Source organism: Spermophilus citellus (assembly GCF_964194105.1).
Source record: "Spermophilus citellus genome assembly, chromosome: 4".
NCBI classification, from domain to species: Eukaryota; Metazoa; Chordata; class Mammalia; order Rodentia; family Sciuridae; genus Spermophilus; species Spermophilus citellus.
Window position 1 is genome coordinate 179,089,824 of NC_138185.1, and position 16,371 is coordinate 179,106,194.

The window sequence follows — 16,371 nt, forward strand, 5'->3', positions numbered from 1 at the left end:
AGTCAAAGGTGATAATGCTGTTTTTTCAGAGTTCTATTTTTAAAGTGAAAGAATACAATTATCATTAAATCTGTTTTTCCTTTGAAAATGGAATGGTTTTGAGAACTTCTGAGTGCACACAAATGAGCAAAGTGGAACCTAAGCAAAAGTCAGAGCATTCATGAATCTTATCTCTCAACTGGTTTCTCTACTACTCAGCAAAAAGGAGCTGGCCAACATGTTATTTTTTAAGCCTAATTTTTTCTTTATCAGTTGTAAATTGCTTAATTTTTATTCCTAATGGACCACTGAACACTCAGAGGAAGCAGAAAGTACACTGATGTTGAATACAATAGGGGCATAAAAATAAATCAGTAAATTTATCCAAAGAGTCTCTTCACCAGATCTATAAATTGTATCCATTAGATCAAACTACGCACATTGCCTATCAAATAGCTGTTATTTAAAATACAAAGTTAAAGAGAGAAAATAATGGAATAATAATATTTAATTTAGTTTTTCATATATTGGAGTAAAGACCAAAATGCCCATAATGTGCTCTTTGAAGAAATATTCTAGCAAATGGAGGCTAAAAAACTTCTATTATTACATTTTAAAAGTAAAATGTTAAGAATTCCAAATATCATCTTATAAGGAGTTATTTAATGCCATAACCTGTTACTAAATTTTAATCTACTTTCTTATTTATATTCAGTCCCTAAATCAAACTTAATATACCATTATAAAATTTAACAAATTATGCTTTTTCTTCCATAGCTGAAGACAAACACCATGTGATATTACACATTATGAATATTAAAGACTGTGTTTAAATAAAGTTTATAAGGCAATTGATGTAAATTAACTTCTATTCTTATACTAATGCCAAAAGAATGTTTAAAACACTACCTAGAGAGTATATATTGCTATTAGAGAGATTCAAGAGTTGATAGGCTGAGAAGTGTTGCTATGACGTTGCTAAGGTTTTAGATCATTTTAAACCCAGAAAAGTTTCAATTACTGATGGAGAAAGTGAATCACTGATTTTATACTGCCAAGTGAAATGCAGCAAGCTAGAATAACTGGTTAGTTTTATTAAGGTATCTTATTAAGATGGCTTATTAAGCTACTCACTATTGTTTTCATAGGGTTTTAGGCTGATACTAAACTTTAAAATGTAGGATTCTTTCCTTCCTAACTTTCATAAAAGTCATATATAATTAGCACTGAATGAAATTTTCTAAAGTCAACATTTCAAATTTTGATTAACAGGGAATACAAATCAACCTTATTCAAGTTTAATTCAAAAGACTGGCAACATCCTTTGGGAGACTAGTAGAGATAATATATCAATGCAACTTCAAATTTCAGACTAAGCCATGGGCCTACAAAGTAAAAGTAATATTCAACTTATTAAGCTGGCATGGTGATAGTCATTTTCTTTATGTGACTTAACTCTGATTCATAAAAACCATATATTATCAAATTAAAATCAACATTTATGGTCTAGAATGCAATTAGGACCCTTCTGTTGATATATATGATACTTGATCTAGACAGAAAATGAATCATAATAACAACAAAGAAATAGCTGCCAAAAGTTCAGTGTACTGAACATAAAGTAATAAAGAGAAATTTAGGTAGTAGTAGATTTCTGGATGGCATAAAATTAAAAACCTGGCCAAATTTCATAGACTGCAAAGAACCATAATTTTTAAGATTCACACCATATTCCTGAACATAAAATATCATTCATTAGAAATCATATGAGTGGGCTGGGGATGTGGCTTAAGCGGTAGTGTGCTCGCCTGGCATGCATGCGGCCCGGGTTCGATCCTCAGCACCACATACAAACAAAGATGTTGTGTCTGCCAATAACTGAAAAATAAATATTAAAAAATTCTCTCTCTCTCTCTCTCTTAAAAAAAAGAAATCATATGAGTTAGGATAACTTAGCAAGTTATCATTAATTATTATTTTCAATAAAGATAAATTAGGAATGTCTTTTTTTCTTCCTAGCAATGTCCTTTTCATCTTTTATAGTATTTAGGGTTAGAACTAGCGTGAGATGAATGAAGCACTCATCTCAAGTTAAAAGCACTTATTTCAGGGCTGCAAAAAACCCCTCAGAGATCAAGATAATATTCTAATGAAATATTTTTTAAAATAAAAATCAACTGTCTGGACACAGTAGTGCATGCCTGTAATCCCAGTGACTCAGGAAACTGAGACAAGAGGATCATAAGTTCCAGGCCAACCTCAGCAACTGAATGAGGCCCTAAGTAACTTAGGGAGACCCTGCCTCAAAAGAAAAATGGAACGGTCTGGTGATGTAACTTAATGGTAAAGCACACCTGGATTTAATCCCAAGTAGCCCCCACAAAATCAAAATTCATTGAAAACTTCATGATAAAAAATATCAAAATTTCAAAGTTTCTAAGGCAAAAAGTTTGCTTAAAAATAAATTTTAAGAACATTTTTTAAAAAATATATTTTAATACCTTTATTTCACTTATTTATTTTTATGTGGTGCTGAGGATCGAACCCAGGGTCTCACACATGCGAGGCGAGTGCTCTATCACTGAGCCCCAGCCCCAGCCCATAAAAATAAATTTTGACAAGGGGTTTATATCTCTACTATCATTTACATAAGCACAGAATACTTGAGTAAGAGAATTTTCCAAAGTAAATTTTAGTAATAAATCCCTAAATATTTTTCAAAGGTACTTGACATCCTAAATCTCTATGGTTAGGCCCCTAATTTTTAAGCTCTAAACTCCTTAGCATATGTGAAGTAAGTTTTCCCACACTACTTAGACTAACTTATTCTAGTGCCAAAGTAGGGTCTTTTAACTAATTATAAGGTTGATTGCTGGTATTCGTTTCAATTAATTATACTTGGAGTTACAAGGTGGTAAATTTCTAACTCTATCATTCTATCTACATTTAATACTAAAATTCTTCTGTAAAAAAGTTCCACCCCCCATCCTCCATCACTGTCATTTTTTAAAAACATATATATTTTACTTTGTTTATTTATTTAGTTTTTTTTTTTTTTTTTAAATGTGGTGCTGGGGATTGAACCCAGTGCCTCATGAATGCTAGGCAAGTGCTCTATCACTGAACCACAACCCCAGCCCTTCATCTCTGTCTTTTTAAAAGTATCTTTGTTTCAAAACATCTTTCTTCAAAGATGTAAGAGTTCAGGGCTGGGGATATGGCTCAAGCGGTAGCGTGCTCGCCTGGCATGTGTGCGGCCCGGGTTCGATCCTCAGCACCACATACAAACAAAGATGTTGTGACCGCCGATAACTAAAAAATAAATATTAAAAATTCTCTCTCTTTCTCTCTCTCTCTAAAAAAAAAAAAAAAGAGTTCAATAGTCTATAATCAAATAGAGTTCTTTTGTTGATACACAAATTGTCCCAAATTTGGTCAGTGGTCATGACCTCTTCAGCCTGGCTCCTTTGTCTTTTTCAAATTTCAGTAAATACTTTGAGCACTTTCTTGCTTTTTGGCACAAAAGGATACCAGAGATTCACTTTATATTTTCCCTGACCCAGATCAAGGAGCTTTGGATTCTTTCAATGGGGCATGGTATGAACAAATCTGGGTGCTGTGTGTATCCACTGCTATAGGCCTTTTCAGTGGATAGAGCTAAGAACAGTTTCAGAAGTTCATATTGATATTTTCAGCCCAAATTTAATAGTGAAGTTTCTTTTTCCTAATGCCATTTATTTAATAGTGAACACCTAGTTTCCTAATAATATTTATTTATTTATTCAATCCAATGATATACATAAACATGTTTCAAAATGCTGATACCAAGCCTGGAGATGTGGCTTAGGGGTAGAGTGCTTGCTGCCTGGTACATGTGAGGCCCTGGGTTTGATTCCTAGCACCTCAAAAGAGCCAAAAAGCGCTGATACCAATAGTACTATGAACTATGAACAATACTGCAAAACAAGATTTCTAGGCATTTCTTTTATCCTTAGAATAATCTGCCACAAGGTATGACAATCAGAAGATACTTTGGTTATTTTCTTTTTACTAATCTCTTATCAATTTGATACACAGATATATTTATTTCTACTTGTATTCAAATACTTTTAGGTCTTTTATTTTCATTTTTAAATTTGATTTAATTTTGGAATATTGGAAACATTTACATGGTTCAAAAGTTAAAACTTTACAAATTGGCATAATTAGAAAAGTTGTTTTTCCATCCTTTCCTTTTTACCTCCAGAGATAATACTTTTCATTAGTTTTTGGTTTATCTTTTCTGTTCCTTTTGTTCTTACTTTTCATATTAAAAAGTAGTATAAATACTTGGGGTTTTTTTCAGTTAACAATGTACATGGGGAACCACTCAAATCGCTTTACACATATATTCCTTATTATATTTTTTTATAGCTGCACTGTATTCTCCTATATGGATGTACCACAGTTTATTTCGCTACCCTACTATTTGGGTGGTTTTTATTTGCAGTTAAAAATAATGTTTTAATTCTTATGTTATTTCATATTTGCAGGGGTATATATTCAGGATGGATTCATAGAGGTTTATCCTCAAAGAGGATATTTTGTTATTTTGTTAGATATAGTCAAATTCTTTGGGGTTTTATCATTTTGCCTTCCCACCAGTAATGCATAAGAATGCATTGAACCCATTTACTTCCAGGTTCTAAGACCTATGGCCAAAAAAAAAAAAAAAAAAAAAAAACACTTTTTAAGAAGTCAGATAGTACTTATGTTGTCTCTGAAGCTAAAATATTTTTCCCCTTACTATTTATGGTTCCAAGGAGATAGTAATAATTCCAAAATCTAAAATGTATATAATGAAATGACTATATATTACATCTATATAGTACCTTATACCTTTCAAAGCACTTTTATGCACAAGCATTTAATTTGATTTTTATAGCTATATTTTGAAGTGAAGAGAGCAAGTATTTAAGCTGTATCTTCCAGACCAGCATATTGAGAGGAAACAGAATTTAATTATTTAAATAAAGAATTTAATTATTTGTACATAACTAGCTACAACTGAGGGTCCTGCTAGTTCACTGATATTTCTACTAGACACTAAGTTTCCTCCCTTTTAAAATATACAATTTTAGTGTTTCAATTTTTATGTTAGTGTAACTTGCTAGATAAAAGCTTTAGGAATACAAAATTAGTCATCATATTTACTTCACAAATAGTGAATAAAGAAAGGTATTATTAAGTTTATATTTTAAGGTTTTTCTTGAATAAAGCTTCATTTGTTTGGATTTAGCTTAAGAATTTTATAAACTATCTAACCAAGTCTAATAATAAAGAATATTTTGAAAAAACATGCCATAATCTAACTTAAATTAAGACAGTGATATAAGTTAACAAGTTGAATATAGTGAATTGTCCTTTAGTATGCAAAATAATTGTCATGATTTTCTAACTTTTAGCAACATATAATTATCATATTAAGTGAGCTTCAAGAAAACATTAAAGAATGACATTAACCATCATTATATATTGACAGTCTTCACACAGAAGCAATGAAATCAATGAATGAGCATATAAAGCCCAACTTTGGTCTCTTATTCATAATGTAAACTGTTCACCATAAAGCACAATCTGTATATTAAAGATGTCATTTATTTTTAAAGTTGAAAAATAACAAAAAGACTTAAGACCCACATATAAGAGGTACTCTTTTTATCCTTTTCTGAGACACTGACCTGTATACTTATTTAAAAATGAACACCACATCTTTACATTATTAAATCTTTGTTTTGATCTATTAGTATTCACCAAAGTGCCATTTTATAAAACCCCACACTGAATAGACAAGGCTGGAGGTGACCATCTGCAGCTTTAGAGTCTGCGTTTGAATTGATGAAAAGAGCTTTGTGTTTTCATTGCCAAGTTTGATTCTTCCAGTCATTAGGCATTCCCCTCAGATCGCATCAATGAAGCCATACTCTCTTACACCCATGTGTTAAATTCTCTTCTCCTCATGGTTTCCTTTGCCAGCTCTACTCAAGAATGACTATTGGGTCTTAGTCACATTCTTCTCACAGCTGTGTTAAAAAAGAGCATCAGAAAGTCTTCCTAAAACCCATATGTGTATCTGGTCAGTTCTCTGTCTTAGGGTCACCTCACATTGTGGTGTGATTATACAGAAATTCATTCTTGTTCTTGAACTGTGCTACTCCCATCATTCTGGGAAAGATTAGGCCCTCTGAGAGTCAGTTGTGGGGAACTTGGAAGACTGATGTGAAGTACACATAACTCAGCCCAGGAGGCAGATTAGTTTAAGGAAAATGTTTCAAGATAGAATTATGTTTTTGTTATTTTTATCGTTATGTAGCTTGTTCTATGGCAAATGGTAAAATAAAGAGAAAGAACATAAGCATATACATGTTTTTAGGATACTGCTGTATGTGGCAAAGAAAAAAGTAAATTAATGATGTTCTATTAGTTTGCATGGTATAAATGCCAAAGCAACTAGGATGTTAAAATTAGTGAGTTCTCAATGGTATTTACTATTTACTATTTGGGGAACCTTATTTATTTTTTTTTTTTACATCTAGTTAGTCTTTCTAAACACCTGACAAAGTTATACAATAGTATAACAATTTTTCATTATATTGTACTTAAGTTAAAAACTGATGAGAAAGACTGCCTCTGTTGAGTTAGTTGTTCAAGAATACATAACAATGTAAGGAATAAAGGATATACTTTAGCTATGGCTATATATAATATTGTTACAGAGTTTTTTCCAGAATCAAGTTTACATATGGGCAGTATTTATGATTTTACCATCAGGCTAAATTACACTGAAACAAGAAAATGATTTTTTTTATTCTATAAATTTATCAGGGACCAAAATATACATGAGGGCAAATTCCTGACCTAATAGAATTAATCATAGAATCTTAGAATCCAAATAAAATTTGCACTTCTATTTAATTTCGGGTTCATTTGAGTTTTTTCTAATTATATTTTGAGAATATGATCTATACTTTATAAGAAACCTTAAAATTACCATTTAAATTGTACAACTTTGTGCATAGATTTTAGATGATTATATTGTAAATTTTCAAAATTGACAAGTAGATATATTATATCCAATCTATATATTTAAGAATAGAGAAAGTGAATGGGGAAATTCTAAGTTGAATTTTATGGAGTATAAAGTGTATGATACATTATAACAAGCATATTATATCAAATATAATGAGGTTGAGCAATATACAAGCAGGGATGATAAAAATCTAAAATTCTAATTTTTATAGTAGATTCCTTTTCCTTTACTCCTATAAAACATTTTAAAGTATACTAGCAGGAGATCCACTAAGAAACCTTCCTGTAGGGAGTTTAAATCATTTTATATATCTTATTTTTACCAAATTTTTAACTACTTTCTCAAATAAGATGAATGAATTCTAACTTTATATAAGTATACAGGAGCTACAAGGTGAGCCTCAGGGTCATACACAATTACATATAAGAGGAAAGGAGGGGTAAGAGAAAAATAATACAAGTGAAGAAATGATTTACAGTAGAGGGGGTAGAGAGAGAAAAGGGGAGGGGAGGGGAGGGGAAGGGGGATAGTAGAGAATAGGATAAACAGCAGAATACATCAGTCACTAGAATGGCAATATGTAAATCAATGGAAGTGTAACTGATGTGATACAGCAATCGGTATACAGGGTAAAAATGGGAGTTCATAACCCACTTGAATCAAATTGTGAAATATGATATATTAAGAACTTTGTAATGTTTTGAACGACCAACAATAAAAAAAAGTTAAATAATAACAAGGATTTTGACTGCAGCTTAGAATCAAGGAAAAATGTACTTGTTAGATCATACATGAATTTTATCTTCACAGATAAATAAGATGTGAAAATCACATCTGAATTTCTCTGAGGTATAAGAACTCCTTTGGTACTGGGTTTTTAGCCTATCACATACCTGAAAATTGTAAGTGTATTCTATAATTTCTCTAAAATGTCAGGAACTCCATCTCTGACTTCTAATCACTGTAGAAGAGGGATTGATGAAACACAACAAAAAACTCCTTTATTTTATTTAGTCCTGAAGGGAAAAAGTGTGTATCTCTCATAGTCTTTTGTTCATTTTCTTTCATTACTCTGTTTGCTTGTATGAAACCTGTTTATCTATCTTAGTATGTAAAAATGTACAGTAGCCCAACTCTAGTTCATTTATTTGAAGAGACAGTATGAAATGCAGAAGTAGATCAAATGCAAGAAGTCTTATTACAATTTAACTTTTTATTTCTTACATTTATTCAAATTTTTATTCTTTCCATATAGTTTACTGTACAAGAGATCTAGCTTATCATGGAAAGTGTAGAACCTTAGGTTTAGAGAGCTCCTTTTCTTCTTTAGCACAAAGCCTTCACTTTCTACTCCTTTGGGAATCTCTCAAATTCTGGGTTAGGCTCCAATCCTAGTAATCCTACATTAATCCTTCCCTGGTATAAAGGAATAAACCAGACAATTGAAACTGTTTCTTAATGTCAAAGTGAGACATTTCCTAAATGTTAAGATGTAATCCTGAATTTCTTAGTTTTTATAAATAAATGAATACATTATATATCTGTCAAACATGGTATGTATCTCTGGGTATAATAAAAGTAGTTCTAAAGAAATCTACTTGAGGTATTAGATGAATGAAAAAGGCAATCCACTATATATATAAATATATAATATAATCAATACTTTTAATAAACTACACATTAGTTTTTGACAGAATATAAGATTTATATTTCATAAATTAAGTACATAATCATGTAATTTAAGAACAGGTCTGTGATTCACAAGTCTGGAATACTAAATTCTTTAAAAGCCTATAAAAAAAGAAAAGCCTATCACATGTCCAGGAGTAGAAATGAAGCATGTTTAAATGCTGTACATCTTACAGTGATTGCTCAGGAGTTATCTGAGTACATCTTCCACATGTAAATCACAATAAAGCTATTATCTAATTTTCTAGATTTAGAAAATATCTTCAAAAGCTGACTAGGGAAGGCATTTGTAGATAAACTATCACAAATAAATTAGCTATTTAACCTATTATTTGCTGAGGTATGTGTCACGTTTCACAGACATTTTAAATCTCAAACACACACACAAAAAAACATTTTTAAGAGCAATTTCCAGAGAAATTTTAAGTCTTCCCATTTATTAACAGTACTAATGAATCAAAGTCCACTTTAAACATTACATTAAAAATTGATTTATATCTCGTGTTCAGTTGAGAATTTCTGAAGTATATTCTTCAATTAACTCCATAAATATTTACAGTATTCACATATGTGCAATGCTGCCCTAGAACTAACTTATAGCCCACACAAGATTTTATAGGAGAAGCATCACAGGTAAAATTGACAAGAAGCAGAATAATTTTATTGAAAAGACCATGCAATTCCAGAAAAAAAAGTTACAGAGGGTTTCATATTAGCTACTTGGGAATATTTTAGCATAATTATTTTTCCTTATGGTTAAAATTGGATTCTAAAGCTAGTGACAAAACTGAAAATTCTATTTAAGTCTTTTGATGAAAATAGTAGGCTTTTTTATTTTTTATTTTTTTAATCAAGGACTTTGGAAATGCTCTGTTCTCCTTCCCAGCACCCAGAGTCTCTATCCTGTTTTATAATTCAACCTGCAAACAGATTAAGCAGTGGAGTTTGTGGGAAGTATGTTTGCTCTACGCTAAGAACCCTTGTGTAACACTATGGTGACTCCCCTGAACTTCCAAGGGAACTACAGTTAGTTCTTACTCATCATCCAGGAAACCAGGCTGAGAATTCATGATTTCTTTGTAAGATCAACTTTTTCGTAGAAATCAGCATTTGGCTGAAGGGCAGGAAAGACTATTATTGTTCTGTGTTGTTTTTTCTTATCCATATTGCTCAAAAGACGCAGGGTGCTCTATGTTTCAAAAGGCAATTTTGTAAAAATCTATCTGTAAAAATCTATCAATTAAACTGTTTCATCCTGACCATTGATATTTTAATTATCTTACAAAAAATTTAAATGACAAGAATTCATGTAACATTTAAACATCTGACTCTATTTTTCTTATAGAAAAGTATGTGGACAGAAAGTTAGTTCTGAAAGTTGACAAATCTTTTCTTGAAAATATGTTTAAAGTTAAATTTTTCTACATCTGTTTGTTTGGTTTATTAACTATATAGCTGTAGTTTAGGAGAGCATTTGAATTTTATCACTGTAAGTTGGGCCCACAGTACAGATAATATGTGACAAAAACTATTTCAATGTAAAAATCTAAATCTTTGAGAGATCTTCAAAAATTATAAACATGATTGTAATTACTTTTATTTTAAGCAATTATGTCAGCTTAGGCATGTTAAATATTGCAACATGTATTCTTAAAATTCTTTGGAAGTTTTGTTTCAGGACACAATAAGCATACCTATAGGTGGAAAATAAAATACAGCAAGAAGTATCAAGTTTTAAATTTCATAATTAAAAACATTTATCAGATGGATTGGTATGTCAGTTTTTGCTTGAATAAATGGAGAATGGAAATGGTCCTTGGTGAAACTATTGAGAGAAGTTTGTCCTATAAATAATAGAAGTACATAGTGCTCAACCCAAAGCGATGAATCTTCATCGGTGAAATTTTAGGTTTTATGACAGCTGGGCCAAAAACTATTTTTGGGCAATGAGTTTCTTGTATTCATTGATTTTTATCCTGTACATATTTGTAGGCCAGCTTATGAATGATAATTCTTATGACTAGAATGATAGAACATGAATTCAAAATTCTACAATTAGCAATAGTATACGTTCTCTTTCTACCATCACTAAAGATTTTCAGTCTTAATTGTAATTAAACTTGAGAGAAGTGGGTTTTTAGAGCAAAGGTTAGAGTTTGGTAATGAGATTCCAGGAGAGGAGAAGGCAGTGCCAGTGAGAGGAGGTGGGCAGGATCCATCATGAGGGCCATCATTTTCTATGAAACTGGTTAGATTTGGCACTGGATTAGGAGAAACGCTTTTTATCTAGGGCTTAAAGTAGATGAGAGTATATCTGAATTTTTCCTGTACATTCCTGACCTGACCAGACCAGCTTTTACTTTATTCCTATTATTTTATCAATCTATTAAATTGCTTCAGCTCATTTTCCCTAAGTATTTATGGAGAACTTACTTTATAGCAGACATCTGTGTGAGTTTGTGGAAGAGATGAGGATATGAAGATGAACAAGACACTATCCATATCTTAGGAAATTTGGGAGAGAGGGCAGAGAGGAGGTAGAAAATAAACTTATGAAAAATTATAACACCTAGATGGTTAAGAACTCTAACAAAGGTATGGATTCAGTACTATGAAAACCAAATAGAAGGAGAAAATAAAGAAACAATGGAAGAAAGAAGCCAGTTCAAGCTTTATAATGGGGGTAATGTTTAGGCTGGACTTCAGGAATTAACAAAAGCTTGGCAGTGCACTAAAAGGCAGGAACATGTTCAAAGAAGAAGGACTGTGTGAGGAAATGATACTAGAACAGTGGGAGAGGGCCAGGGATAGGCCTCATATGAGAGATTTTATATGAGGAAGTAATATTTATGTTTCATGTTTGATTTGTTTTAGGTCTGATGGCAGTTAGGAAAGACAAACTCAGGAGAAATAAAGGCAGATAGAATAGTGTTAAAATTATTGAGATAGTCTAGATGAGGCATGATGAGGACTTGGTGTAATAGAGCTAACTAGTAAGGATGGGACGAACGGAATCAAGACATTTAGGCAGTAGACACAGCAGAAATTGGTGCCAAAGTAAATGTGAAAGGTAAAAAATAGTGTGTTGAAGTTCATTAAATGAGACAGAAAATACGGGAGAACTTTATTTTCAGGGGAGGGCAAAGTAAAGAGTTTTGGGAATATGAGACTAGATCTTAGCAGAGAGGTGAGTACTGTAAGAAGAAGATTTGGAAGTTATTTGGCTAATAGGTAGTGGGTTAAGCTTATGGAAATGGATAACATTTCCTAAGAATTATGTAGCAATAATCTTTAGAGAAATCATGTAGGGCCAGGCACAGTGGCAGATGACTGCAATACCCATGACTGCAGGATAAGGCAAGGAGCTCACAAATTCAAGGCCAGCCTGGGCAACTTGGTGGAATCCTGTCTCAAAATAAAATAGAAAGGGCTAGGGATGTGCCTCAGTGGTAGATTACTCTGGGTGCAATCCTCAGTTCCATTAAAAAAAAAAAAAAACAGAATCATTACTTTGGAATACCTGGCAGATATATTCCTTAAAAGAAATGGAGTAGAAATGGACAGAAAAGTAGTAAAATAAAATTCTTAAAATAATATTCTGTGATCATATTACATGGTCTTAACATGTCTTAACATTGATGTAATCCCTAGACTTTAGAACATAAGCTTTCTGTCTCTCTTCTTGTTTTCCAAACAATATTCATAAAGCATTCATCATGTAAAATTTTAGGATGTTATCTACTCTCAAGGGATGCACAATCTAGTAGGAAGACATATAAACTTATAAATAATAAAGTACAGTAACTATCTTTGGGCATGGCAACAAGTTATAAGGTCCAACTAAATGAGTGTACTGTTGACTGGAATGGCTTCTAATAATACACTAATGCCCCCTGCTCCAATACTATGACAACACATGGAAGGGAGTGAATTTACTTTCTAGGAAGTTGGAAAAGACTTAGCAGAAAAGATGTAATTGAACTGGTTTTGCTTTTTTGATGAATATCACAATACAAATAATGTCATTTATAGACTGCTTTTAATAATTACTGGCACTGCACTAGGCATTGCATATGCTATTCAATTTCTTCCTCACGAGAACCCTTCCTGTGAAGGCAGAATTACTGAGTTTATCTGAGGAACTTTTACTTAAGTAAAAATTTCACATGTAATAAGTAGGAGAGTAGAGATTCAAAGCCAGGATTTTCAGACTTGACAACAAAGCCTGTTTTCTGTCCTGTATGGTGAACTTTCACAAAATGAATAAGGTTCTCATCGGGGAGAAAGTAAAAGACTCTGAGCAAAGAGATCAACACATGCAAAGACATTTAATCTTGAAAATGTACATCCCCTCTGAGCAATGAGTGTAGCATGGAGGGAGATGACCAGAGAAGGAGGAGATATGCAAAAGAAGGAGGGGATATATAGCACACATTGTTCTAAAAGTGTTGCTTATATTATTTCAGCTAATGCTTACAGTAATGTTATGTGACAGTTGTGTAACTATCCAAATTAACACAGCATTTAAAAATAAAATATCCAAGTTCAAACATACACATTTGGAATCCAAGGCAGGAGTTAATACTGCTGAAGATATAAGAACTTCATTTATTTTTACCATAATCATGTATTAGTTGTATGATAAAAATGTGGTTTAAAATGGGTCCTTGATTTAGGAGTTAGGAAACTATTTGTGATATTGAAAGAACAATTTTAGCATAAAAGTTAGCCAGAGTAATGAATAGAAGAGGAATAAATGGGAATTAAAAAATTAGAGATAGATTAGGTATTCAAAAAATTTGGTTGCAAAGGGAAAAGACGGACCTCTTTAGTTTAAATTTGAAATTTCCTGGAATATTACATATTTTCAAGGGAATGTCCAAAAAATGTATGCTAACAGTAGTAATTTTTGATTGTATGGAGAATACTTTCTTACAAAGTCAGTGTCTGTCTGTCTGTCTGTCTCTCTCTCTGTCTCTCTCTCTCAGTGCGGGGGATCAAGCCCAAGGCCTCACACGTGCTAGGCAAGCATTATAACACTGAGCTCACATCCCCAGCCCCAAAAATCTTATTATAGTTTCTTTTTAGAGGATACTTCCTTTTTAAACAATAAAAGACTGATGGCCACATTAACTGGGATAAAAATATACTTTGTTTAATTGATGCAAACTAAAATGAAGTACAATGAATTGAATATAAAAAGGAAAGTGTGATAATATTTCTTGTTGGAAATCAGAATAAAAGATTTAACATTTAACACTTGTGAATGACATGGCTGTTGTACTTAGACTTTGATCCATGGACTGGTGCCATTCCAAAAAACAGTTTTTCTTTCTGTGATTAAGTATGCAAAACAGGATGATATAATGAGTCCGTTCAACAGTTACATTTATTTTAATTCAAGCCTTATCTAAAATAATGTTCTACTTCTTGGTGTGCAAAAAGTTAATGATAATGATAGTTGATAGGTTCTAAAAAATAAAAAGTTAGCAATATTTCCGAAGTTTTTTTGAGAACTGAATTGGTCTCTGCAAACTATTTCAAGGAATTTTAGTCATGGATAGATATTAAAAGATTACATGTAAAGAAAACTTTGAAATTTGTATTATTTATAGACTTTAGCTAACAGAACTAAATCAGATCCGGATAGTCCAGTTACTAATTGCAATATATGATGAAGTGAGATCCATCTACACATCGGTGTTCTTAGACTTTTAGTGCACATTGTAATAAACTAGATAGTTTCTGATCGAATATAAAACTAATCTTTAAACTTACAAAATATAATGCTTATATAAATCAAAAGCTACAAGGTACATAGGTAGTAAATATTAATATGCATAATACCTAAATTGTTTGAAAAATGGTCTTGACTACAGATTCACCTGACTTTGGGCTCTTTAATTGAAATATAACTTCAGAGATGTTAAGGAAGTAGTTGAAATGATTAATTTTCAAATAAGAAGTCACAGAAAGTAAGAAACCTTAAAGCAAGTAAGCATTACTTCATACTATAAAACTGAAAAAAAGATTAAGGAAAAGGTATGTGTTAGAAATTGAAGGTGATTAGGTATGTGAATGATGTTATGTTGTTAACAACACACAAAGAAGGTTAAAATGACAAGTTTTATTACATTAAAGCTTCCTCAGAAAATTCTGCTACAACATTCAAGCCCCATAAATTAACAAGTGACTTCTTTGCTTGGTAAGTTGTTAACATTCTGCTAGCTGTCATAAAGACTGACTGATTATGCAGCTTTATTTAAATTTTAATAAAAAATGGAAAGATCATTCAAAATAAACAAATGTAATTATGCGCTGTGAATAGTAGCATTGAATACTTCAGAAGAACAACACAAGAAAATTAATTTCACTGTACTGGATTCACTGCATCTAGAGGTCTCAAACTGCAAGGTCACAGATGATCTCAACTCCAGCAGGATTATTGTGAAGCTAAATGAGTGCAGGTAGTAACTTGACTGCCTCTTCCTCTTGCAAATAACTTTGCCTATCAACTTGGGAGGATGGAATGATTTCAATAATGTGGCCTCTACAAACTAATGTAGATCAGTTATCAAAAATAAATGGTTTGTCCTAAATAGTAACAACTATTGCCAAGCAAGTGACTTTTTGACCCTAAACATGTTTATGATATACAATGTGAAATAGTTCATTTGGTTCTACTTTTGACTTGAACTACTAATGGCATGAACAATAATTATATATTGCTTAGTTTCAGAAGAAAGTGTTTTTATGTTTTTAAAATAATAAAAGAACATTTTACTTACTTCTGAACCTTTTCACTGGCCACTTGGGAGTCCTCTACGGCACGCTGAAGCTGTAATTCCATGTTTGCTCGCTCTGTCAGAGCTTGCTGCAGTTGGGTAGCAAGTTCCTCATTCTGTTGTTGAGTGATGGAAACAATGTTCTCTCTGTTTTTTAAAGCTTCTTCATAAGTACTAAGTGTATGGTTAAATTGACCCTTCAGGTTTTCTTCTTGAGATAAAGATTTGTGTAAACTGAGAAAATACAAAAATAATTTAAATATAAGTAACATAGGCTAACTGATCAATGATCCATTTCCTTAACTCCACTTAGAATCTTTACTTCTCAAAATCAATACAGAAAAACATGCACAAATGAAAATAACTTTTATATCACTATATTATTGTGATATAAAATAATTAATAATTATTCTATAACTCTGCTTCTATGCTGCAAGCTACCCAGTAAATGATTATCTACGCTAGCAAAGCACACAGAAAGATGCTGGAAGATGTTAATTTAATTATATCAGTGTAAATATTACATTCAATTTTCTTTAAAAGGAATACCAGAGAATTGGAAAATAAAGTATCTCTAGGTAAATAAAGGAATATAATAAGCTGACTGCAAAGAAGTGAGAAGTAGGAGAATGGGCATCAGTTTAGGGGATCAGGGTCTATTCTGCTAAGCACTTAATGAGAATGAATGAGGTTTGTGCAAATACTGATCAACCTTATACACAGAATTTTCTACTTGTCACAGTTGAGATATAAATGAAGGCACAGAAATAATATATATTCAGATATATATTTTTATGATTAATGAATCTTGGGCCAAATACATTCACTCATTAAATCATCCAGAGGAAT

The 16,371-nt window shown here is 31.9% G+C and overlaps 1 protein-coding gene across 1 annotated transcript in view; it reads right to left on the reverse strand.

The window, feature by feature from the left end:
- MIPOL1 (mirror-image polydactyly 1) overlaps positions 1-16,371 on the reverse strand; it is a 255,695-nt gene that overhangs the window by 30,540 nt on the left and 208,784 nt on the right. Inside the window, exon 10 of the mRNA XM_081290704.1 lies at positions 15,526-15,756. Coding sequence (XP_081146830.1) covers positions 15,526-15,756 — 231 coding nt within the window. The remainder of the gene's footprint in view (positions 1-15,525; positions 15,757-16,371) is intronic.